Consider the following 27,419-nt stretch of genomic DNA (forward strand, 5'->3'; position numbering starts at 1 on the left):
TTCGTCCCATCCTCTCCCTTTTCTTTCTCTAACATCTAACAATTAATCTTGCTTCAGTCTTGTCTGTTATGTATTGTCCTAGCACTTTCTCTCTCCAACTTAGTTGTAATCTTCACGTCTCCATCCTGTTCCTATCAGATATTGTAAAGGTACTACTTTTCTGCAGGCTTTTCCACTGATTCTGTACTCTTTTACCACTATCCTTAAGCTTTCTTTTTTTACACTTTAGTCTGAGTCTGACCATCTTTCTGCTGCTCTCACATTTAGTTCCCAAGAGTGGGTTAGTCATTCCATTTCTTCCATCGCAGTGGGGGGTATGATCCTCCTCTTTCATACAGTCAAAGTGACCAGAATCCCTCCTCCTTTTTTTTTTCTATTTCTTTTTGTTTCTTTTTTCTTTTTTTTTTTTTTTTATATCTAAACAGGTAAAAAACAAGGACCTCCAGAAAATCGCAACAAAGGTAACCAATCCATCTCTTCACAATCTCCTTTCCTGTCACAGGGGCAGCTCACGCAATCTCTCACTCCTGTTCACCTCGTGTGGGCAGCGTCACCTGTACTTACCTGCTAAGCTTGCAGCCGAGTTTCATTTTGCGGCATTTTTCAGCGTCTCTTCCTTTTCTGCATTGTCCGTCTGGACATTCACCTCTAATGTATGATGCATCTCTGGCCTTATGGACATCGAGTAGTGCTTTGTATAAATGGCCATTTATTAATGTGAAACAAGACCAAAACACGGGCTCATTGAGGTCTCACAGACACTATTTTGAACGAGACTAACAATAGTACATGAGCTAAATTATTCATTAATTACACTTTACATTGCAGTTTGCATTTGTCACCTAGACCGTTATTGTTGTTTGCTGGTGAAAGATGGAAAAATAGAGGGGAATTAGAACACCCCCATTTCATAGCTGCGAAATGTATTAGATGCATCTGCAAATGTAAAAGCTGAAGCAAACAAACGTCAGGGATCTGAGCACCATTCTGGTATATAGATATATATTTTTTAAACTCACTACATTAAGGGTATGTGCACACGTTCAGGTTTTTTCGCGATAAAAATGCATTAAGAACGCATACATATGCATCCTATCATTTAGAATGCATTCTGCAATTTTTGTGCACATAATGCGTTTTTTTCCGCAAAAAAAACGCATCTCGGTGAAAAAAGCAGCATGTTCATTAATTTTGCGGATTTTTCGCGTTTTTCCCGCTATTTAATGCATTGGGAAAAACCACGAAAAAAAAGCGAAGAAAACGCATGCGGATTTCTGGCAGAAATGTCCGTTTTTTGTCAGGAAATTTCTGCAAGAAATCCTGACGTGTGCACATACACTAAGGCTATGTGCACACGTAGGTCGGGTCCTCTGCGGGTTCTCCCGCAGCGGATTTGATAAATCTGCAGGGCAAAACCGCTGCGGTTATCCCTGCAGATTTATCGCGGTTTGTTTTGCGGTTTCCGCTGCGGGTTTACTCCTATACTATTGATGCTGCATATGCAGCAATATGCAGCATCAATAGTAATGTTAAAAATAATAAAAAAAAATGGTTATACTCACCCTCTGACGTCCCGATCTCCTCGGCGCTGCACGTGGCGGTCCAGTTCCAAAGATGCTGTGCGAGAAGGACCTTCGTGACGTCACGGTCATGTGACCGCGACGTCATCGCAGGCCCTGCTCGCACAGCAACCCTGCGACCGGACGGCTGCGTGCAGCGCTGAGAGGTGAGTATATCATTATTTTTTATTTTAATTCTTTTTTTTTTTTTACACAAATATGGTTCCCAGGGGCTGGAGGAGAGTCTCCTCTCCTCCACCCCGGGTACCATCTGCACATGATCCGCTTACTTCCCGCATCGTGGGCATAGCCCCATGCGGGAAGTTAGCGGATCAATGCTTTCCTATGTGTGCAGAATCGCCGCGATTCTGCACAAAAGAAGTGACATGCTGCGGAATGTAAACCGCTGCGCTTCTGCACGGTATTTCCCGCAGCATGTGCACAGCGGATTGCAGTTTCCATAGGTTTACATGTAACTGTAAACGCTATGGAAACTGCTGCGGACCCGCAGTGTCAAAATCACTGCGGTTCCGCGGTAAAAACCGCAACGTGTGCACATAGCCTAAAGGTTTTTTTAAAACAATGGCTACTTTTTCTATACAAGTCCTGCAAATATTTCAGCAAGCTAAACTGTAGTTGCAATGACTTTGCTGCTAGCACAATGAGATGATATGGAAATGCCATAATAGGGTGGGATTTTTAACCCCATCTTGACTAATGCTAGCTGCTTGCAGGGGCAAAGCCTTCATGTCTTCTGCACCGCACTCTCCTTCACATTTGCAGAGCTGGACAAGCAGCACCTTCCTTGTTTTGTTGTTTGTAGCACGTGATTTGTACTAGAGGTTTCCGGTAGACGTTTGTCTTGTCCCTTAGTGTTTATGCACATCCCGTGTCCTGTCTGCCTTTTCACAGTTTCATTCCTTCCGAGGTGTCCCATTCAAGTTCTTTGCCTCCTTTTAACCTAACCTAACGGACATATGCGCTGTCTTTATCTCTCGCTCTCTTTTACCATTTACTTTTAAGATATTTTGCCTCCCGGTGCAGTGTGCCCCTTGCCTTCTAAAGCAGTTGTTGTGATTTAGACTATGCTCAGACTTTGTAACTTCACCACTTTTTTAATATGTATAAATGACCAGATCTTTTTTTTAGTATTTAGTGATTGGGACTTGCTTAAAAAAGTAATAAAAAAAAAATAACCACCCACGTGTTTACTCTGACACAGAGACATCTGTTCTCTAGGGCAGTGTTCCAAACTGCATGAAAAACAGCACACAGTTTAATTTTAACACAATACTGTGGTTGTGAGTGCCTGTGTCAGCAGTGTTAGGGACACTACTAATTATGGAAAAAAAATCCACAACTAATATCCATAACTATTAACTTTCTCACAGTTAGACATTGTGCATTGTGGTGAAGGACTATACCACTGCAAACTAATGATGAGCTACCAAACATTGCTGCAAAATGAAAAACAGGACTCCATATATTTGTAAATCAGAAGTTAGAATGATTATCATAGCTTGTTAGAGGAAATCTCTAGGCCCACCCTTAAGTCTGATTTGCTTTAGCATATTTGTAGAAATACACTATGTTCCAAATTATTATGCAAATTACATTTTTCTCGGATTTTCCTAAATGGTGAGTGCAAATGACAGTCAGTCTAATAAAAGTCATCACTCGTTAGAGTATACATTCAATTTTATTGAAGAAACCACCCAATGATAACAGTATAATCTCCAAAATGAATAAAAACTCAAAATGCACTGTTCCAAATTATTAGGCACAGTAGAATTTCTAAACATTTGATATGTTTTAAAGAACTGAAAATGCTCATTTGTGGAATTTGCAGCATTAGGAGGTCACATTCACTGAACAAAAAAGCTATTTAACTCCAAAACATCCTAACAGGCCAAGTTACATGTTAACATAGGAGCCTTCATTGATATCACCTTCACAATTCTTGCATCCATTGAACTTCTGAGTTTATGGAGAGTTTCTGCTTGTATTTCTTTGCATGAAGTCAGAATAGCCTCCCAGAGCTGCTGTTTTGATGTGAACGGCCTCCCACCATCATAGATCTTTTGCTTGATGACACTCCAAAGGTTCTCTATAGGGTTGAGGTCAGGGGAAGATGGTGGCCACATCATAAGTTTATCTCCTTTTATGCCCATAGCAGCCAATTACTCAGAGGTATTCATTGTCATGCATGAAGATGATTTTGTTCCTGAAGGCACGTTTCTGCTTTTTAGACCATGGAAGAAAGTTGTCAGTCAGAAACTCTATTTACTTTGCTGAGGTCATTTTCACACCTTCAGGAACCTTAAAGGACCCTACCAGCTGGTTCCCCATGATTCCAGCCCAAAACATGACTCCTCCACCTCCTTGCTGACGTCGCAGCCTTGTTGGGACATGGTGCCATCCACCAACCATCCACTACTTCATTCATCTGGACTATCCAGGGTTGCTCGACAGTAATCAATAAACAAGACTGTTTGAAAATTAGTCTTCATGTATGTCTGGGCCCACTGCAACCGTTTCTGCTTGTGAACACTGTTTAGGAGTGGCCGAATAGTAGGTTTATGCACCACAGCAAGCCTTTGAAGGATCCTACTCCTTGAGGTTCGAGGGACTCCAGATGCACCAGCAGCTTCAAATAACTGTTTGCTGCTTTGTAATGTTATTTTGGCTGCTGCTCTCTTAATCCAATGAATTTGTCTGCCAGAAAACTTCCTCATTATGCCTTTATTTGCATGAACTCTGTCTGTGCTCTGTTTCAGTCACAAATCTCATCAGAGTATGATGATCACTCTTAAGTTTTCGTGAAATATCAAATTTTTTCATACCTTGTCCAAGGCATTGCACTATTTAACGCTTTTCAGCAGCAGAGGGATCCTTTTTATTTCCCATATTGCTTGAAACCTGTGACCTGCATAATAATGTGGAACATCACTTTTGAGTAGTTTTCCTTTAATTAGAATCACCTGGAAAACTAATTATCACATGTGTTTAAGATTGATTTCAGTGATTCATTGAGCCCTGAGACACAATACCATCCACGTGTTTATTTGAAAAACAAAACAATTAAATCTTTAAGACACTTAAATCCAATTTGCATAATAATTTGGAACACAGTGTACATGTCCCAAAATCATGTTAATTTGAGGGTTAATAATGTTACAAAGCTGTTCTGCTACCTTGGCTACCAGGAAAATATGAATTTTATTCCTCCTGGAAGGCCTCCTTCACACTTCAGTGTGTGCAGTACGTCTGGTGACAGTTTTCACACGTACCGGAGACACTTGCACATGTCAATGTGTTTCTAGGGACCCTGTGTCCATGGGAAAAACGCGCTGACATGTCCATTTTTTTTATCAGCAACACAGGCTGCAAAACGTCGCTCACACATGCACGCTGATTGCACACTGAAGACTTCCACGTGTCATGTGTGCAACACGTACTGGCACCTGGGAAAAAGCAGTACAGTTCGCGTTATTCCCAGTCGGGTGGTGAGGCCAGCTCTGATCTTTGTCGCCTGGTCTCCCTTAGATCAGCATGACCAGGCGACAATGATGGGAAGTGTATTCATCACCCGCTGTGTACATTGTATGTAAAATAAATAATTTTAGAAAGAAAATGGCATGGGCTCCCACTTAATTTTTCATAACAATTAGTGGGAAAGCTCACGGCTGTTCTTAATAATCGACGAAAGGGGACAATATCCCCAAAGGTTCCCAGACTATTAATAAAAGCTCACAGCTGTTTGCTTTGTCTTTACTGGTTAGGTTACAGGGGACCCCAGAAAAAAATGGTACCCCTATAAATTTTAACCAGTAAAGGTTAAACAGACAGCTGTGGGCTGATATTAATAGCCTAGGGTGCTTGGCCTCGCTTTTCCCACTTGTCCTGTGGCAGTCGGGTAATAGGATTGGGGTTGATGTCAGCTCTTTTATGACCGCCGACATCGAGCCCAGGGATTAGTAATGGAGAGGCATCTATAAGATGCCACCATTACTAACCCCATAGTCATATTGTGCAAAAATACACAGGGAGAATAGTCATTTATTTGAAAGAAAGACACAGACTGCTTTATTTGAAATAAAGACATCCCACCCTCTTTTTCCCATATACATATGTTAAATTAAATATTACATTTTTGAGCAGTGGCATGATTCGACCGCTCGGCCATGAATCCAGGGCACACACAGCTGAGCTTGAGGCGCAGCTTAATTGACAGGCGGTAACGTCATAGAGGTTACTGCCGGTTACTGCCAGGTGTTCCTACGCTCAGTTCAGTGTGAGCCGGACGATGAACCTTCATGGCATCACTACTAGCATCATGAGAAAATATTTATTTCAAATAAAGGAGTCTGTTTCTTTCTTTCAATTAAAGGACTTTATTCTTGCTGTGTATTTTTTACAATATGACTATGGGGTTAGCAATGATGGCGTCTTATAGACTCCTCTCCATTACTAACCCCTGGGCTTGATGCCCACTGCCAATACAAAGCTGACATCAACCCAAACCCTAGTACCCCATTTTCCACCGCACCAGGGCATGTAGTAAGAGTGAGGCCAAGCGCCAGATTTGGCTCATCTTATGGATTTGCCATTTCTAGTGTGGCTGAGGGCTGATGTTCTTAGCTTGGGAGGGGGCCAATATTCCTGACCCTATTTCAGGCTATTAATGTCGGCCCACAGCTGTCTGTTTGCCTTTGCTGGATAGAATTTATAGGGGGACCCTATGTCATTTTTTTTTCTGGGGTCCCCAGTAAACTAACCAGTAAAGGCTAAACAAACAGCTGTGAGCTGTTAATAATAACCTGGGAACCTTTGGGGATATTGTCCCCTTTCCCAGATTATTAACATCAGCCTCCAGCTGTGGCCTTTGCCTCTGCAAGTTATGAAAATAATGCGGGAGCCCAGGCCATTTTATTTTTAAAATTATTTGAATTATTTGTTTTGTACACAATGTACACAGTGGGTGTGGAATACAACTGACATCATTGTTGCCTGGTTGTGCTGATCTCAGGGAGAACAGGCGACAATGATCCGAGCTGTCTTCAGCACCTGGCGCCTTGGAACTGCATGAACTAAACCACTTTTCCTCGGCGCCGGTACATGTCACACTGATACGGCACCCGGATGTCCAGTTACTGGTTTTTCCAGCACCCAGAAATATCAGGATGTGGGAAAGAGCCCTTAGTCAAAGAGGTATGCCTGGAGGGGCTACTGCTCAATGATCAGTGAGCTGCGTCTGTAAGCACAACCTGGCACTTTGACAGCTCATCGTGCACAGATGTACTGAGAACGATCTGGTAAAGTGCTGGTGCGTGCAAATGCCGCCGCTCACTGTGTACTGAGCAACGAATGTAGAAGCTAGGAACATACATCTGTAATTAAAAGCTGAAGGCTTCTGGGAGGAATAGAGGTTGTTTTTTCCTGGTATCCAGTAAGGTAGCCGGACAGCTTTGTAATACTGGTTTAATGTGCAACTTAATAGTATCTGTAGGTTAGTAGTGTTTTCCAATGCGGGCAATACAGGGAAATAGCAGCAGTGTATGCATTAAACACTGTCACAATTTGTCAGTTTTCAGTCACATAGAATGGCTGCAAACTTGTCTTCCTAGACCAAACAAGCACTTTCTTTCCTGACTTTAATGGAAATTAGCTCTAGTTGCGCCAGTTTCTTGGAGAGTCTCTTTAAGCCCAGCGTCCATACCCAGCAGCCAGCCAAAGGAGGCAGAAGTGCAGGGAGGAGAGGTAAAGCGGCAGCTTCAACCAAGGTGTGTCTCTGGCTACCCCAGACTTGAACTAAAAACAAGCTAAATTGTTGTCACAGATCCTGATGGCACAATCACTTACATTTTATTTATCGACAACAGTTGAAGCCGTTTTTGCACCAGTTAGAGCAAGTGCTGACTTGCTGAAACTGGCAATCAATTGTCCTTCTGTCAGTATTTTTCAATTACTTATAAAGTGTCAGTGGACAAATAGTTACTGAGAATTTATTAAAAATAAAAAAATGTTGACCAATACAGCCAAAATTCCTATTGCTGCTTTAGCAACAAATACCACCACAACTGAATAGAAAAAAGGTACCGTATATACTCGTGTATAAGCCGAGTTTTTCAGCATATTTTTTTGTGCTGAAAATGCCCCCCTCAGCTGATACACGAGTAATTGTCCCAGTTTACGGCAGGGAAGGAAGAGCCGTATATATTCTGGTATAAAAAATACCCCAAAACATCCTACTTACCTTCCCTGTGCGCCCTCGGCAGCATCCCGTTAAGGCTTCCAGCAGCTCCAGTGGCCGGGCGATCACATATCCCTGCTCATTACGGGAACGAATATTCATTCCACTCCACGCCTATGGAAGTGGAGAGGTGAATATTCATTATCTTAATGAGTGGTGATACGTGATCGCCCTGTCGCAGGAGCTGCTGGCTCCGGACCAAGATGCTGCAATGGCCCTTGGAAGGTAAGTAGGATGTTTTTGTTTGTTTTTTTTATGCTTTTTCCATGGGGACCATACATGCAAGGATGGGGATAAGGAGCCATGCAGACAAGGATGGGGATAAGGAGCCATGCAGACAAGGGTGGGAGTAAGGAGCCATGCAGACAAGGATGGGAATAAGGAGCCATGTAGACAAGGATCGGAATAAGGAAACACGCAGACAAGGATGGGAATAAGGAGCCACGCATACAAGGATGGGGATAAGGAGCCATGCATACAAGGATGGGAATAAGGAGCCATGCATACAAGGATGGGAACAAAGAGCCACGCAGACAAGGATGGGATTAAGGAGCCATGCATACAAGGATGGGAATAAGAAGCCACGCATACAAGGATGGGGATGAGAAATCACGCATGCAAGGATGGGAATGAGGAGCCATGCATACAAGGATGGGGATGAGGAACCACGCATGCAAGGATGGGAATGAGGAGCCATGCATGCAAGGATGGGAATAAGGAGCCACGCAGACAAGGATGGGAATAAGGAGCCATGTAGACAAGGATGGGGATGAGGGGACAATGTATACCCAGCTTATACTCGAGTCAATAAGTTTTCCCAGTTTTTTTAGGCAAAATTACGGTAGGTGCCTCGGCTTCTCGGGTCGACTTATACATGAGTATATATGGTAACTTCTCTGTAAGTTAAAAAAAAAAACACAACAAAGAAACTTTGACTAATGCTCTAGCTTTTGGTGTATGGGTATACATGCGGGGTATACACTAATATATCTACTTAATCACTATTACAGTAACATTGCACAGATCTGTTTTGCAGTTTGTCATGTCTCATTACCACTTTGCTGAACTGAAACCTTAACTAATGTTTCCAGCACCTGGGTTTCAATTTGTGACATGCACCATTCATGTACGGCAGATGTGTGCACTGTATGGAGTAGGCTCAGGCACTGAGCCTGCCGCATACAGTGCTGGTGCTGGCTGTGTTATATAGCTGGCATCAAATCAAACTGCTACCATTTGAGCTAGCTTTGATTGCAGCAAACTTAGATGCAACTGTCAAATGGTTGTGGCATTTAAAAGTTCGGAAGTGGGAAGTTGTTCCTTCTGACCCCCATTGGCCCACACAGGGGACGTACTGAAGGCCCCCATGTATGCCGTGCTTATACACTTGTGAAGCCAAGTCTGCGCTGGGCTTCCTAGGGGACTGTAAGTTAATTACACATTACTCTGCACTAATTTTACATATTTTGTTTTGCTGCATCTGTAACTGACCTAATTAATCAAATTATAATATTTATTTATACTTGGAACGCTAAGAGAAACAAAAAAAAAATGGCAAAATATATATGTTTTTCTTTGTCACTTCTGAAAACTTGAATAAAAAAAAGCATAAAGTTGTATGGACCGCAAACCACAGCTCATACCACAAAAACAAGCCATGATACAATGACTGAAGAATAACAAAGTAAGATCTTTAGAAGCAAAGATAGAAAATGGAAAGCAAAGAGCGGCCCGCTATACACTGTCTTCCACAGCCCGAATAAACTTGGAGTTACAGATTGTTTTGTAGACTACATGCTCCTTCAGTAGATGGAAATCTATAGCTGTACCTTTATGTATACTATGCCATCATTTGCTAATGTTCAGCAGAAAGGCAACTTGTTGTAATCCACAAAGGTCGTTCTCTTCTGGATATATACCGTATACAAAGAGGCACAAAAACTGACAGTTTCTCGATTGACGATTTTTAATAAAGATGGCCTTTTGTCAATTCTTAGTGAGACATTTTAATATGCAGGAACATAGAAGATGATCACACATTGGACATATCCACTACTTTATGCAGTCCCTCTTAGGGTGTGTTCACATATTTCTGGCCTTGTTGTCCTCTTTATTTTTTTTTTAAAGCCTCCTTGCTATTACAAAAACCAATGACTGCACTGATCCTAACAGTTTCATATGGAAATTTTGTGTTCAGCAGCATCCGTTGTGACTTTGGATCTTACTTAACTGGACAAGAAAATGATCCATTCTTACCGTAATTTCTCTGTCCAGCTATAGACGCTGAACTTTAGTCATTTCTTTCTCTTTTCTCACATAAACTCATATTTACCTTTCTTGTAACTTATTTCTCCTGTTCTCTGATTGACTTTACAGTTAATGCAATGACCTCCCCATTGGTTGTGTTTTGTTGTCTAGTGGTATTCTGTTCCGGTGTTGCTTTTTTTGTCTACATCGTGTCTGATGTGTCTATTTTCCTCTTATTTGATTTTGTCATGGCTTTGCTCTCCTTTTTTTTTTTATTTCCAGCAAAAGCACAGGATGGTGTCGCCCTGGAAATACAACCTCTAAAGAGTGAGGAAGGCGTAGAAAGTGAAGAAAAAGAAAAGAAAGTGGTCAAAGTACCAAAGAAGGAGAAGTCTGTCCTACAAGGAAAACTGACCCGGCTAGCTGTGCAGATTGGAAAAGCAGGTGCTTGGTTGTTTGTTTTTTTGGTTTTTTTTTTTTAACTAACAGCGTTAACTCTACAAATGTTTTTGGGCAGACCACTCCTGATGTAGACCAGCCATTTTAAAGGTTTTTAAGGTTTTACTGAAGTATAGTCTGCAAAGTGACCAGACATGTATCCTCCATTTTATTACCAGGGGTATATTCACATATGCCAGATTTCTACTTGAAATCCACAGCCCCTGCATGCATGGCAATGGGTTTTTGCTTTATTGTTTGCAGTCACTCAATTTTTTGTGCCACTGTGGAAATAACTAACATAAATGCATTTTTTCAGTTTCCCCAATCTTGGAAAAATAACGCAATGAAAAAGCCATCAAAATGTCTTATTTACCTCGAAATTATATCACTAAAAAAGGGGCCTGCCATGCAGAACACAAGCCCTCACATAGCTATATTGGCAGAAAAAAATGGGTCTCAGAAAATGCTAACACGGGCCATTTTTGATTATTTTATTCATTTTTTTAAGCCACTAAGATAGTAAAAAAGCATACGTGTTTAATATCACCATAATTGGACTGTCATGGAGAATAATGTTATCAGGTGATTTTTTTTGCTGCACAAATAACATGTAAAAATAAAAACCCCAAAACCATGTAGGAATTTTTTCCCGTTTCCCATGATAAAATAAATTGTCATTCAAAACTACAATGCACAGTTTTGGGCCGCGCTAACTGAAGTGAGGATCCTTGATCCAATAATATAAAGAAGCAATTTTTTTTATTCCACAACGCGTTTCCACCATCTCCATTTTTCCACTTGAGCTCTACATAACCCCGCCCACACCGCTGATTAACAGCTTCTTGTGTACACTGTGAATTGTCAACAAGCTGACAATCTGGTGGGGGCGGGGTTACACAGATGAGCTGGACTGCCTGCCACGTGAGGTGTAGTCCTCTAGTGATAATCTCCTGATGATAAAACACTGTATTGAAACTACAGCAAGCTGATTAACAAGTGACACATCCTTGTAATCAGGCTCTCTGCCCCTACAATATTCTCTTCTCAGATTAACTAGCCAAAACCTGTTGACTTATTCCCTTTTAAGGGGTTAAAAAAGATATATTAGGAAGTTATATTTTTAAATGTTCCAATTACAAATGTTATCTTGTCATTAACAGGTCTTATCATGTCTGCCATCACTGTGATCATTCTGGTGCTGTACTTTGTCATTTACACTTTTGGTGTATTGGGGCGTCCATGGCTCGCAGAGTGCACCCCGATCTACATTCAGTACTTTGTTAAGTTTTTTATCATCGGTGTCACCGTGCTTGTGGTGGCTGTTCCTGAGGGGCTACCCCTTGCCGTGACCATATCGCTGGCATACTCCGTGAAGGTGAGAAATTACTTTTTTTTTTTTTCCCAAAAGTGCCCAATAGTGGTTCCGCCAGTACCCTAACATTAGCCTGCCGCCATACAGGGTTGCATTGTGGGAAAGAATAGGGCAGCATCAATCCTTTTGTCTTCTAATCAGCAGGGGAAGCCATCTTTTGGCAGTGATTTGTAAAATAAGATCAGCCATTCTTTACATGCTACAGTTAATAGTAATAGAAGACGTGTACTTACGTAGTTCTGTAGCGGGCATACAGCAACGCTTTGTGTTGGAAACAAAGCGGTTGCCATGGCAGTAACTTGTTGCTATGGTCAAGTATCTTTTAAGTAGGAGTTGTAAGTGAGTTGGATGTAAGAAAGTTGCTAGGCAGTGAACAGCTGTGATTCCTTGAAGTCATACTGACACTGATGTGCGGCGGCCCTGTAACGCCCAGAACCCTGTTCACGATTGGATGGCAAGGTGCTTAGTTTTGTTAATTTCAGTGGGTGTTCTCATGGGAGAAGATATAAACATGGATGGAATTTCTTTTCTGCTCATGATGCATATACAGTTGCAATAAGAATTAATCAATCTCACGTTACAAATTAGGTTTATTGGCAAAATTTGTCTTTGATGAACCGCTAAAACAAGAAGACTCTAACTCCTCCATGGCCAGGGGTGCTTTGGACCTTGATGATCGGAACAAAATGTCAAATATTGGACTGCTACACTGTAAAAGGGATTTTTATAAATAGTAAACTTTATTTTCGGAGGGAAGGAAAATGGGACAAAATGATCATTAGTAAATTCAAATTGGAGTCGATTTTTTTGTTAATTCCAAGGACTTCTGTAGTGATAATCAAGCAGAAATTAGAAAAAAATTAAACTTTTTTCTTTTTTACATGAATAGCTGGGTCAATCTTTAATATTTATTCAAAAAATAAATCTTGCAATTTTCGTGTTCATGGCTGTGCCGGACGAATATGTATATATTGTTTAACGTACGATGGCAACATACCGCTACACGAACCACACTATCATGTTAGCCTTCTATGAGTGCTCTCAAGAGTTTCACAGACAAGGACATTATATTTCTGTACCCTGTCACCTTACGGAATTGATTTGTTGCATCAGCCCAAGTGTTATTGTGCACACGTGAGAGCAGTGCCATCAAACAAAATGTTTATTCTCTTCATATATTGAAGTCATCATATTATATAACACTGTGTATTTACAATTGCTCATTTTGCCCTTTTACCCAGATAATTCTTCTGTTTTGCATTAGGTCTATGACATCACATGATTAAAGGGAACCTATCACCCCGTTTTTTAAAGATTAGATAAAAATAGTGTGAAATAGGGGCAGAGCTGGGCTTTACATTACTGCCTTTTTGGTGCCTTTACACCCCCGTTAGGCTGCCGAAATACCTTTGTGAAGTGGCCGTTTTGTCCTGTCACTCAAGTTGGTCAGGTCGGATGGGCGTGGTCACAGCGCTGTTTCTCCCCCAGATCAGGCTCATCATTACGTTGGTGGCGTAGTGGTGTGCGCATGTCCAAGGTCCCGAATCCTGCACAGGGGTGTGAAAATAGCAGCGATGTCCGTTATTTCATTGGTGGTCGGTGGGCGCGGCCATCTTGCTTTGGCCGCGCGTGCGCAGAAGCGGCGCTCTGCTGGCCGCGGCTTCAGGAAAATGGCCGCGGGCATCTGCACGTGCGCAGATGGCTATCGCAGCGGCCATTTTCGTGAAGCCGAGATGCGAACTCTGCTTCACGAAAATGGCCGCCGCGATAGCCATCTGCGCACGCGCGGATGCCCGCGGCCATTTTCCTGAAGCCGCGGCCAGCAGAGCGCCGCTTCTGCGCACGCGCGGCCAAAGCAAGATGGCCGCGCCCACCGACCACCAATGAAATAACGGACATCGCTGCTATTTTCACACCCCTGTGCAGGATTCGGGACCTTGGACATGCGCACACCACTACGCCACCAACGTAATGATGAGCCTGATCTGGGGGAGAAACAGCGCTGTGACCACGCCCATCCGACCTGACCAACTTGAGTGACAGGACAAAACGGCCACTTCACAAGGGTATTTCGGCAGCCTAACGGGGGTGTAAAGGCACCAAAAAGGCAGTAATGTAAAGCCCAGCTCTGCCCCTATTTCACACTATTTTTATCTAATCTTTAAAAAACGGGGTGATAGGTTCCCTTTAAAGACTGACTAACTGAATCTTTCTAAGCTTTATGTAGAAACAAAATCAACTTTCCATGTATGAGTCATAAGTCCCTGCAAAAGTCCCTGACAGGGGAGTAGGGAGCAGCTGGGACAGGAGGTGAAGAAGGGAAGGATAAACTTCCTGTTTTCTAATTTGAGCAGAGAAAAGAAAAGTACTGGGTAGAAGGGAAAAATGAGCAATAGTAAGTACACGGTGCTATATGATATGATGACTGCAATGTATTAAGTGGATAAAAACTTTGATGGGAATGCTTCTTTAAATGAAGCAAGTATTAATGGGATAAAAATCAATTAGTTTTTGCAAAATGTAAGTGTATACTGTGAAAAAGCAGTCTCAGAATTATTCAAGACATGCATCTTAATTACTTAATAGAGTACTTTTTGAGTTTTATCTGCTGCAAACGTGGTGCAACATCAGCTTCTGGCAGCATTCCTGAGGAATCCTAACCCATTCCTCTAGCATGTTTTCAGTGCTAGAGTAAACAGAGCAGCCCCAGAGAATCACTGGTCCTCCATCATCTTTAACTATAGGCAGAGGGTTCTTTCCAATAATAATAAATTCACAAGAATAGCAATTGTAGTATAGTGTAGGAGCATATTTTTGTCAAAAAACATATGCTCCTCCATATACTCATAGTTCTAGTGAAATATATAGATCATTAGTAATCATAAACTCACATGGTTCTTTTCAGTATTAACTTTATTTTTCCTCCCCAAGACAAAAGACATACCTTTGAACCATAGACCCTGAAACTTTCAGATTTGTTTCATGGCTCCACAAAACAGAATTCCAAAACTTCTGTAGCTTATTTATATGATTTTTAGCATATTGGAGTTGACTTTACTTTCAGGTCAGTAGATATATCGGTCTTGGGAGTTTGAGCATGGTGACCTCAATGTTTAGTATGTGCAAGTAGAAGCTTTGATGCTTGCTGCCATCAAATCTTGCTAGAGGTCTTTTTAAAGGGTTTTTCACCATCAGCGTCCTCAGGAATCTGGGAGCAGCTTGTGGAGACACGGGGGTCAACGGGTGCTCTAGTCCGCTAGCTTTTACTCTACGGACCAGGGATCATTCCACCAAACACCTACTCTCCTTTCACCATGGGCATAATACTCAGACAGCACAGGGTGAGGGTAAAACAGTGTGGAAATACTTTATTGAACCACAAAACATGCACATAACACATAGAACAACCACAGCAAAGTACCGTCTATACTAGAGTATAAGCCGACCCGAGTATAAGCCGAGACCCCTAATTTTGCCACAAAAAAATGGGAAAACTTAATGACTCGAGTATAAGCCTAGGGTGGGAAATGCAGCAGCTACCGGTAAATTTCAAAAATAAAAATAGATACCAATAAAAGTAAAATTAATTGAGACATCAGTAGGTTACGTGTTTTTGAATATCCATATTGAATAAGGAGCCCATAATATGCTCCATACAAAATACGCCCCATATAATGCTCCATAAAGTTTATGATGGGCCCCATAAGATGCTTCATAGAAAATATGCCCCATATAATGCTGCATAGATTGATTATGGCCCCATAAGATGCTCCATAGATAATGTGCCCCATATAATGCTGCATAGATTGATTATGGCCCCATAAGATGCTCCATAGATAATGTGCCCCATACAATGCTGCATAGGTTGATTATGGCTCCATAAGATGCTCCATAGAAACATTTGCCCCATAGCCAGCTGCTGCGATAAAAAAAAGCAAAATCACATACTCACCTCTTGTCCTGAGCAGACCCCGGCACTTGCAATATTCACCTGTCTGCGGTCCACCGCTGGGCGCCGCTGTGTCTTCCGCGTCCTCTGCAGTGACTGTTCAGGCAGAGGGCGGCACGCACACTAATCGCGTCATCGCGCCCTCTGACCTGAACGTCACAGGCAGAGGACGCAGAAGAGACAGCGGCACCCAGCGGTGGAACACGGACAGGTGACTATCGCTCCATATTCACCCTCCAGTTCCCATTATACTCACCTGCTCCCTGCCCGGTCCCTGGCAGCTTCTCACTGACAGGTAATCTTCGGCGCCCGCAGCTTCTTCCTGTGTTCAGCGGTCACAAACTACCGCTCATTAAAGTAATGAATATGCTTCCATATTCATTACTTGAATGAGCGGTACCACGTGACCGCTGAACACAGGAAGAGCTGTGGGCGCCGGAGAAGCAGGAACGTGCAGAGCAGGTAAGTATGATTTGACAGCTGCCACTCCCCCTTTCCCGCCGACCCCCTGGGACAATGGCTCGAGTATAAGCCAAGAGGGGCACTTTCAGCCCCAAAAATTGGGCTGAAAATCTCGGCTTATACTCGAGTATATACGGTACCCAAATTGTTGCAAAATTACAGAGCCTCACTCTTCCGCTGACTCGCCAGCTGTGACTTCAGAGCTTCCAGGGCCGACTACCCCAACTGTGGCATGCACAGAGAGAAGGTAATGACAAGCTTAGAAAGATGACAGTCCATTGAGGTAGAAAGCCACAACCTGCCTTCTCCAAACATCTCCATGGAGCCAGGTGACCTAACTGGTCGGTGCAAATGACAGTCAGTCTAATAAAAGTCATCACCCGTTAGAGTATACATCAAATTTTATTGAAGAAACCTCCCAATGATAACAGTATAATCTCCAAAATGAATAAAAACTCAAAATGTACTGTTCCAAATTATTAGGCACAGTAGAATTTCTAAACACTTGATATGTTTTAAAGAACTGAAAATGCTCATTTGTGGAATTTGCAGAACTGAAAATGCTCATTTGTGGAATTTGCAGCATTAGGAGGTCGCATTCACTGAACAAAAAAACTATTTAACTCCAAAACATCCTAACAGGCCAAGTTACATGTTAATATAGGACCCCTTCTTTGATATCACCTTCACAATTCTTGCATCCATTGAACTTGTGAGTTTTTGGAGAGTTTCTGCTTGTATTTCTTTGCATGAAGTCAGAATAGCCTCCCAGAGCTGCTGTTTTAATGTGAACTGCCTCCCACCCTCATAGATCTTTTGCTTGATGACACTCCAAAGGTTCTCTATAGGGTTGAGATCAGGGGAAGATGGTGGCCACACCATGAGTTTATCTCCTTTTATGCCCATAGCAGCCAATTATTCAAGAAGTATTCTTTGCAGCATGAGATGGTGCTTTGTCATGCATAAAGATGATTTTGCTCCTGAAGGCTCGTTTCTGCTTTTTATACCTTGGAAGAAAGTTGTCAGTCAGAAACTCTATATACTTTGCAGAGGTCATTTTCACACCTTCAGGAACCTTAAAGGGCCCTACCAGCTGTTTCCCCATGATTCTGGCCCAAAACGTGACTCCTCCACCTCCTTGCTGATGTCGCAGCCTTGTTGGGACATGGTGCCATCCACCAACCATCCACTACTTCATTCATCTGGACTATCCAGGGTTGCTCGACAGTCATCAATAAAGAAGACTGTTTGAAAATTAGTCTTCATGTATGTCTGGGCCTACTGCAACCATTTCTGCTTGTGAACACTCTTTAGGGGTGGCTGAATAGTAGATTTATGAACCAAAGCAAGCCTTTGAAGGATCCTACACTTTGAGGTTTGAGGCACTCCAGAGGCACCAGCAGCTTCAAATATCTGTTTGCTGGTTTGTAATGGCTTTTTAGCAGCTGCTCTCTTAATCCGATGAACTTGTCTGGCAGAAACCTTCCTCATTATGCCTTTATCAGCACGAACACATCTGTGCTCAGATTCAGCCACAAATCTCTTAACAGTACGATGATCACACTTAAGTTTTCAGGAAATATCTAATGTTTTCATCCCTTGATCAAGGCATTGCGTTATTTGGTGCTTTTCGGCAGCAGAGAGATCCTTTTTCTTTCCCATGTTACTTGAAAACTGGGACCTGCTTCATAATGTGGAACATCATTTTTAACTAGTTTTCTTTAATTAGAATCACCTGGAAAACTAATTATCACATGTGTTTAAGATTCAATCAGTGATCCATTGAGCCCTGAGACACAATACCATCCTTGAGTTTATTTGAAAAACAAAGCAATTAAATCTTTATGACACTTAAATCCAATTTGCATAATAATGTGGAACACGGTGTATATGTTTGGATGTATCAATGTTACAGAGGCACATTTCTTTTTATAGTTAACAACTATCCTTTAAGCTAGCATCCAGAGGTAAAGAGAAAGATGTGATGAGGTTGACTCTCATTGTTTGACCATATAATCAATTTGCATAGTTTGTGCTCCTCTATTTTGCAAGTCAAGCTTGCCTGGACAATGTGTAATCAGCATATCAGCAAACATCATTGTTCAGTTGCCCTGCATTTCTGTGATCCAGGATAACCGCACAGTATGTTACAACAAACATCAACTTAAAAGTCAATATTACAGGCTTATACGAACAGAAGTCTGTGTTTTCTTGACCAACCAGAAAGAAACACACAAATTCAAAAGTCAACATATACATTGCAGTCTATTACTCATGGCTTGCTGAAAGTAAACATCTGGTTTATTAAGATAAAATGATGTGTTGACACACAGTTGGTGATGGCTTCCTTGCTAACTAAGCTTTCAACTGTATCTTTAGGTATCTGGTTTTCATCGTGTTTGCTGCAGGGATTGAGTAATTCTGAGGCTGCAGTAATCATTAAAAGTGTCATTTTATGTAAAATTTGAAGAAACCACAAGTTATATTTGTTGTGTTAAGGAAATCTGTCACCATGTCTTTGCCATCTAATCTGAGAGCTGCATAATATATAGACAGACTCTGAGTCCAATGATGTGTCACTTACTGGAATGCTTCCTACAGTCTTGATAATCGCCTGCTGATATAACAGTGATTTTATCAGTAGAGGACTAGTACACCTGTTGCCATGTAGTCCTCCATATTCTTGAGCTCTGCATATCAAGCCCCCACCACAGATTGGAGAGGAAGCTGCCTATTAGTGGTGTGTGAGGTTATTCTGAGCTCAGCATTCAGAGATGTGATAGAGCTGCAACAAAGAAAACATTTATTTGGTTAAAATGACAGCATGGATCCCAGTAAGTGACACATTGCCGGAATTGGGGTCTGTTCCAGATATCATGCTGTTCTCAGATGGGGTAACAAACCTGTTGACAGATTCCCCTTAAATTGTTCTTGTTAGGTTTATTGCAAACAGTAGAAAGTTCACAAAATGTGCTAATAACCCTACATTGAAATGGAGGTTGAATAATTTTGGTTCTAACTGTATGTAAAGTTTACCACTACATCACTTCTTTAACATCCAAGCTTTTCCCTGTTATTCTTCTATTGTGTTTTTTTAGAAAATGATGAAGGATAATAACCTTGTACGTCACTTGGATGCTTGTGAAACTATGGGTAATGCTACAGCTATATGTTCTGACAAGACTGGTACTTTAACCATGAATCGTATGACTGTGGTTCAAGCATATGTGTGTGGGACTCACTATAGACAAATTCCTGACCCTGAAGCACTGAACCCAAAAATATTAGACCTGGTTGTCAATGGAATATCTATTAACTCAGCATATACATCAAAGATTTTGGTAAGTATGCCTAAATCCAGAACAAGAATTCTGTAGCGAGAAAGAGTTTGGTGTATGCTGTAAACAGTATGGGGACAACTGGTCCTAGGAATTGGAACAAGCCTTGGGGTTGGTTGTTGTATTCCAATAGAGCTCATAAAATCCTATAAAAAATTGCTATCTAAAAAAAATCCTTTTAATGGAGACTGTCTTCTCCCAGTATCATATTCTTCACTAAATTGCATAAATTCAAAGTACAGATACTTTCCAATAAATGCAGTTCTGAAGGTGGCCAAACATCATAAACTCGTCATACACATTAGGCAGCTATCAGATCAGCTTTCCATTTGTCAGACCGCTATCCTGATTCCTTCATACACTTGAGTACTTGGCTTAGCTAAACAGCCGTTTTCAACAAGCATAGAGGAGAAATCGTCTGCTAAACATCTGACTGCAGTTATTTTCTCCTTAACGCAAGATGACCTGGCATTAATCCTTCTCTGGCCAGTCCTTTTTTGCCTGATGTCGGGAAGTCGGCATCCACCTCAGATGTTTGGTGTGAAATTGGTGGGCTTGGCCTTTTGATGGCTGTATGCTAGACTCCCACCATGTAGATGTACTCTTTGGGAGGGGGGGGGGATAAGCTACTGTCAGACATCTCTACTGGTGACTTATCTCCTACTGATCCCTTCAGTAATGAACAGACACCTTCATCATAGTCATGTGCCGGACGATGAAGGGAACTGCCTGCCTGTATTAGAATGACACCTGTAGCTTAATATGCAAATTGCCTCTTCAGAGAAAAAGAGGACTCAAACTACAGCGCCACCTGTTGGAAGTAGCGATCCTACGAGTTACAATCAACCCTTTAACGAGTCGTGCAATATGACTTAGGATAAAAGCCAAATCAGTATCTCAATTCGCAGACACGGTGTTTCGGGCTGTTGGCCCTCGTCAGTGCAAAGCATGAGAACTGATTTGGCTAGGTGAGAGGCTCTGGACTGGGGTCTAAGGGGTAACGTTTCTGCTTGTGGAGAGTGATATACCAGCTCTGGCTTGGCAAGGTTAGGAGGTATCTGTAGTTTAGGAACTGAAATCTGTCAGTCTTGATCATTAAAGCACCACTCCCACGTTTTTTTATTTCAGCACTCGAGTGGTGCTACTAATCTAAATTCCCTGGCCACTCCCCAGCCGCTGTCTTGAGCTCTTCCCAGCACCATTTCAGTCCCGATCCGTCGTCTTGTGACCACAACTTCTGAATGACCGAAAGTCATAGGTAACAGTCACAAGCTCTCAATGTAAGTCTGTGGGATCATTGTTCTGGCTCTCACAGACTTACACTGAGCAGTGACCTCTGGCTCGTCCAGCACACACTGGAGCTATATGCAGGTTAGTAGCTGCTGGATAGCGAGCGGAGTGGCGCCGATAATACATGAAGAAAGTGGCTGGTGAGTACTAGGGGCAAGAAACTTAGATTAGTAACACCACCCCAGTGCTGCAATAAAAAAAATCCACTGGAGTGGTGATTTAAAGTACTGTATATTAGAAGATGGTTGTTTTTAACATTTGGCTTTTTCTATCTTTAGACAATTTTTGTAATCTATTGTTACTGGACATCATGTTAAGTCTCCGGTCTAGGAAATCTTGCAAAAAATATGAAAAATTCTTTCTATTTCACTTAGCAGCACCGTATTACCATACTAACGTTCTACCTTTCTCTGTGTTAACAAGCTTTTTTATCATCTTCTTCACTCGATCTATAGCCCCCAGAAAAAGAAGGTGGTCTTCCAAGACAAGTGGGTAATAAGACTGAATGTGCTCTGCTGGGATTTGTTTTGGACCTGAAGCAAGATTACCAAGCTGTTCGTAATGAGATTCCTGAAGAGAAACTCTACAAAGTGTATACCTTTAATTCAGTGCGCAAGTCCATGAGCACTGTACTCAGCGAGACTGGAGGAGGTTTCCGCATGTACAGCAAAGGCGCCTCTGAAATAATTTTACGCAAGTAAGAACTGAGAGCAATTTGTTACATAGGTTCAAAAAGACCTAGGTCCAACTTTTCTCCATCAATGATACAATTTCTGTCACTAAATTATCTATAACCCACAATGTTATGTGTTCTGAAGAAATTGTCCAGCCCTTTCTTAAAAGCTGTTATAGTGTCTGTCATTACTACCTATTGTGGCAGGGCATTCCACCGTCTGACTGCTCTAACTGTAAAGAACCCTTTCCTGTTTAGCTGCCGGAATCACCTTTCTTCCACCTGTAATGAGTGCCCCCTGGTCCCTAGTATGGTCCCTGGAAGGAATAAGTCATGTGCAAGTCCCTTGTACTGATCACACATATATTTACACACAAATGAGATTTACTCTGAGATACCGTATATACTCGAGTATAAGCCGAGAATTTCAGCCCATTTTTTTAGGCTGAAATTGCCCCTCTCAGCTTATATTCGAGTCATACCCAGGGGTCGGCAGGGGAGGTGGAATGGCAGCGGTCTAAGCATACTCACCTGCTCCTGGCGTGGTCCCTGGACGTCCCTGGTTCTCCGGGTGCTGGCAGCTTCTTCCTGTAGTGAGCGGTCACATGGTACCGCTCATTACTGTAATGAATATGGACCCCACTCCACTCCCATAGGGGTGGAGCCGCATATTCATTACTGTAATGAGCGGTACCATGTGACCGCTCACTAGAGGAAGAAGCTGCCGGCTCCGGGGAAGCACGGACCGCGCCAGGAGCAGGTGAGTATAAGCAGTGCGCTATATTCACCTGCTCCCCTTTCCACCGTCACCAGCAGCTGCTGCGTTTTCTGCATCCTCTGCACTGACGCTCAGGTCAGAGGGCGTGGTGACGCGATTAATGCGCGCCGCCCTCTGCCTGAGCAGTCAGTGCAGTGGACGGGGAACGTAGCGGCAGCTGGCGGCGGTGGAACGCGGAGCAGGTGAATATAGAAAGTGGCGGGGGCCTGAGCGACGAGAGTGGAGTATGTGATTTTTTTTTTTATCGCAGCAACAGCATATGGGGCAAATGACTGTATGGAGCATCTTATGGGGCCATAATCAGCATTTATGGAGCATTATATGGGGTAAATGACTGTATGGAGCATCTTATGGGGCCATAATCAGCATTTGTGCAGCATTATATGGGGCAAATGACTATGGAGCATCTTATGGGGCCATAATCAGCAATTATGGAGCATTATATGGGGCAAATGACTGTATGGAGCATCTTACGGGGCCATAATAAGCATTTATGGAGCATTATATGGGGCAAATGACTGTATGGAGCATCTTATGGGGCCATAATCAGCATTTATGGAGCGTTATATGGGGCAAATGACTGTATGGAGCATCTTATGGGGCCATAATCAGCATTTGTGGAGCGTTATATGGGGCAAATGACTATATGGAGCATCTTATGGGGCCATAATCAGCATTTATGGAGCATTATATGGGGCAAATGACTGTATGGAGCATCTTATGGGGCCATAATCAGCATTTGTGCAGCATTATATGGGGCATATTTTGTATGGAGCATCTTATGGGGCCCATCACGAACTGTATGGAGCATTATATAGGGCTCCTGATTCAATATGGATATTCAAAAACACTTAACCTACTGATGTCTCAATTAATTTTACTTTTATTGGTATCTATTTTTATTTTTGACATTTACCGGTAGCTGCTGTGTTTTCCACCATAGGCTTATACTCGGGTAATTAATTTTTTGTGGCAAAATTAGGGGGTCGGCTTATACTCGTGTCGGCTTATACTCGAGTATATACGGTATCTATTTTGTAAGCTAAACAAGCTCGACTATTCCAACCTCTCCTTATATGAGAGGCCTTCCATCCCTTGTAATAATCTAGTTGCCCGCCTTTGAACTGGCTAATTTCTGAATGTTCTTTTTAAAAAGTGGAGCCCAAAACTGGATCCCATATTCTAGTTGTGGCCCCACCAGTGATTTATAAAGGACTAACAATATGTTGGGATTCCAGGATTTTCTCTCTCTTTTGATACACCTCAAAATCTTGCTTGCTTTTGCGGCTGCTGCTTGACATTGAGTACTGTTGCTCAGCTTACTTTTAACCAGAATGCCCAAGTCCTTTTCCTGTTCTGTGGTCCCGAGTACACTCCCATTTAATGTATATGCAGCAATAGGAATACCCCGTCCTAGGTGTATTACTCTTTATTTATCTACAGTAAATCTTTTTTGCCAAGTGTTTGCCCATTCAGACATCTTATTCAGATCATTCTGTAATATTGTAATGTCAAGGTCAGATTTTAATATCCTACATAGTTTGGTGTCTTCAGCAAAGACTGACACGTTACTCTCAATCCCACCCACAAGGTCATTAATAAATGTGTTAAAAAAAAGAATCGGTCCTTGCACAGATCTCTGCGGTCCCCACTGCTGACTATATCCCATTTAGAGAACATACCCATTTATGACAACTCTTTGTTTCCTGTCATTTAGCCAATTCTTTACGCATCTACATATAGTTTCCCCCAGTCCCTGCTTATGGAGCTTCAGTATAAGGCTGTTATGTGGAACAGTATCAAACAGCCAGATAAATCACATCAGCCGCATTACCTACATTCAGGTTTGCACTTAGCTCCTCATAGAAACCCAACATGTTAGTTACACATGACTTATTCATCATGAATCCATGCTGGCAGTTATTATATTATCTACAATATATTTCTGCAGGTCATCTCTTATGATGCCCTCAAAAACTTTGCACACAATTTGCTCTCAGAATAGGGTATTTTTCCCACATACTAATGTAGTTTCTTTTTGGTGCATAGATGTACAAAAATTTTGGATCAAGGTGGTGAGGTATGCCCATTTAAGACTAGAGACCGGGATGAAATGGTCAAAAAAGTAATAGAGCCAATGGCATGTGATGGCCTTCGTACGATTTGTTTGGCATATCGGGACTTCCCAGCAGGCACTGAACCTGACTGGGATAACGAAGCTGACATCTTGTCTGACCTCACTTGTATTGCTGTGGTGGGCATTGAAGACCCTGTTCGTCCAGAGGTAACATTTTACTAGAATTCATTTTCTTCCATGTGTCTGTTAAAGTTACAAATAGCCAATCTAGTAGCATGCAAATGATGACTGTGACCTATTGTTTTTTTTGGTTTTTTTACTTCATCACAGTATTGTTTAGTTGTTATAGAAAAATATCTTGTAAGTTTCCTGCACGGTCAGGAGCTATTGTCAAGCAAGTGGTTGAATACTGAACGCATGTAAGCCTTCCTTTAGGCTGCATCCGCATTAGGATTTGTAGCAAACTTTATGGCCTTTTTTTTTGTAAACCTTTTTGCCATCAGGTAATATTTAAAATATTAAATGACCACATACACAGTGTTTCAGATGGACAGTTTGTTTTTTTGGGGTGGAGGAGGTTGAGGTCAGTGTTAGTAATTTTGTGACATTTATCTCTGTATGTTGTGCCAGTGAACTCCAAAAACAATTGTAAATGCCATGAAAAGCATAAACCAAGCACTGACTACAGGCGATCTGGCTGGTATCTCTGTCTTTGTGCAAGTATCAGCTCTCTTCCTTTCCTTGTTTTATTCTTTCTCCTATCATTTGGTCTATGTGCAGGTGCCAGAGGCTATAGTGAAGTGCCAGAGAGCTGGGATTACTGTGCGCATGGTTACTGGGGACAATATCAACACAGCTCGTGCCATTGCTACCAAGTGTGGCATCCTACAACCTGGGGAAGACTTCCTGTGCCTCGAGGGAAAAGAGTTCAACACACTAATTCGCAATGAAAAGGGGGAGGTAAGAAGGACACTGAGCAAGCAGGAATGAACTGTGTGAGGCAGCAGGGATGTGAACAGATCCCAGAAATAAAATCCTGATTTACCACAACATTTATGGCCGATATTTACTGTTCTGGAAAAACTTCAATTTACCGTAGGTTTTTTTTTCATCCCGTTTTATAAAGTAGCTATTGAATGCAGACCCAATCTGCAGGCACCATATTATAGAGCAGGGTGAGCTGAGTGGATTAATTATATCATTTTTTGTTTTTTAGAAAAGATTCCATATAACCTGTTATTTAGTCATTTAATCCTCTGCTCTTTCTGGGATTTTTGATCTTAATTGACAGCTTTCTTCATATGAGTATGCATATAGAGACAGCTGTCAATCACAGACAGGACCACCCACTGAACCAAAAATCCCAGAAAGTGCAGAGGATTAAATTGACGAAAGCACAGGTTATACTGAATCTATTCTCGCTTATCTATATACAATTAGGTCCAGAACTGAATCTTTGTGGCTCTGCATGCTGCGATTTTTTTTTTTTTAGTTAAAATAAAACAACTAAGATGCAATTGATATGTAGGCTATCAGGTTTAATTAAAGGGGTTGATCAAAATATCTTGTGAAGTGTTTAGGAATTGCAACCATTTTTCCATAAAGCCTCTTTCTTTCAGGGGCTCAGAAGTAATAGGACAAGTTAAATTTGCCAAAAATAAAATGTTCATTTTTAATACTTTGTAGAGAATTATTTGCATGCAATGACTGCCTCAAGTTCTGAAAGCCACGGACGTCACCAAACGCTGGGTTTCCTTCTTTGTGAAGCTTTGCCAGGCATTTACTGCAGCTGACTTCAGTTGTTGCATCTTTGTGGGTTCTTCTGCCTTAAGCTTTGTCTTAAATAGAATCTGTCAGCAGGTGACAATGCATCACTTGCTTTACTGGGTGCAGCAGTTCTGACACAGTCAGAGGTTTTAGATTTAGCAATGTAGCAGAGCTGAGAGCGCTGCCCCCGCCCACAACAGACAGTGAGGTGCTTATCAGAGGAAGGGAGCATGTGGACTGCCAGGCACATGCTGCGGTATCCAGCAATGATAACTGGCACTAAAACAATCATTACATGTAAACAAAATCCGTGTTTGACCCTTTACAGCATGCTGTCTTCAGATTACATAGCAACAACCTGCTGACAGATTCCCCTTGAGCATGTGAAATGCATGCTCGATGGGGTTGAGATCTGGTGATTCACTCAGCCATTGCAGAAAAGTCCACTTCTTTGCCTTAAAAACTCCTGCATTGTTTTCACAGGATGTTTTGGTCATTGTCCTTCTGTACTGTGAAGTGCCGTCCAATCCATCTTGCTGCATTTGGTTGAATCTGAGCAGAAAGTATCGCCCTGCACACTTCAGAATTCATCCGATTACTTCTGTCTTCAGTCACATCATCCATAAACACTAGTGACCCAGTGCCATTCAATCACAATGCCTCCACCATGTTTTACAGAGGATGTGGTGTGCTTTGGATCATGAGATTATTTTTCCAGAACTGTGCTGGCTTCTGTAGATGTTTTTTGGCAAAGTCTAATTTGGCCTTTCTATTTTTAAAGCTGATTAATGGCTTGCACCTTGTGGTGAACCCTCTGTATTGCTCTCATGAAGTCTTCTCTGGTATGCCTGTTTGTTAGGCAATACCTGCCTGTGTTGCAGATGTCGAACATCTGCGAGATGTGCAGGCTCAGGGACTCAAACATATTTTTCGAGCATGCCAAAGTCACTTGGTTATAACACGAGCATGCTTGGATAACACCTTATCCTAGCACGTTAGCTCATTAGTAACAAACCGCTAAAATGACAAAACTTGTGTCACTGTTCAAATATTTCTAGACCTAACTATAACACTCTGTTCTGCTCCCCCTACTCTATAACATGTCTAGCAAAAGGAATCAAAAAAAGGAAAACTGTCAAATGTCCAAAGTAATACTCAAATTACAAAGTTTATTCAAAGATCAGATATAAGGGGAGAGGGAGAAAATGGGCAC

At 42.0% G+C, this 27,419-nt stretch overlaps 1 protein-coding gene across 5 annotated transcripts in view; it reads left to right on the forward strand.

Moving 5' to 3' along the window:
- ATP2B4 (ATPase plasma membrane Ca2+ transporting 4) overlaps window positions 1-27,419 on the forward strand; it is a 250,881-nt gene that overhangs the window by 163,806 nt on the left and 59,656 nt on the right. For 3 of the 5 annotated variants that reach the window (XM_077295436.1, XM_077295438.1, XM_077295434.1), the window contains exons 7-13: window positions 426-461; window positions 10,342-10,503; window positions 11,661-11,875; window positions 19,382-19,624; window positions 21,367-21,608; window positions 24,412-24,646; window positions 25,220-25,399. In XM_077295436.1, coding sequence (XP_077151551.1) covers window positions 426-461; window positions 10,342-10,503; window positions 11,661-11,875; window positions 19,382-19,624; window positions 21,367-21,608; window positions 24,412-24,646; window positions 25,220-25,399 — 1,313 coding nt within the window. The remainder of the gene's footprint in view (window positions 1-425; window positions 462-10,341; window positions 10,504-11,660; window positions 11,876-19,381; window positions 19,625-21,366; window positions 21,609-24,411; window positions 24,647-25,219; window positions 25,400-27,419) is intronic. The other 2 variants (XM_077295437.1, XM_077295435.1) reach the window with 1 other exon arrangement.

This window comes from Ranitomeya variabilis, chromosome 3 (genome assembly GCF_051348905.1).
Source record: "Ranitomeya variabilis isolate aRanVar5 chromosome 3, aRanVar5.hap1, whole genome shotgun sequence".
Lineage (NCBI taxonomy): Eukaryota > Metazoa > Chordata > Amphibia > Anura > Dendrobatidae > Ranitomeya > Ranitomeya variabilis.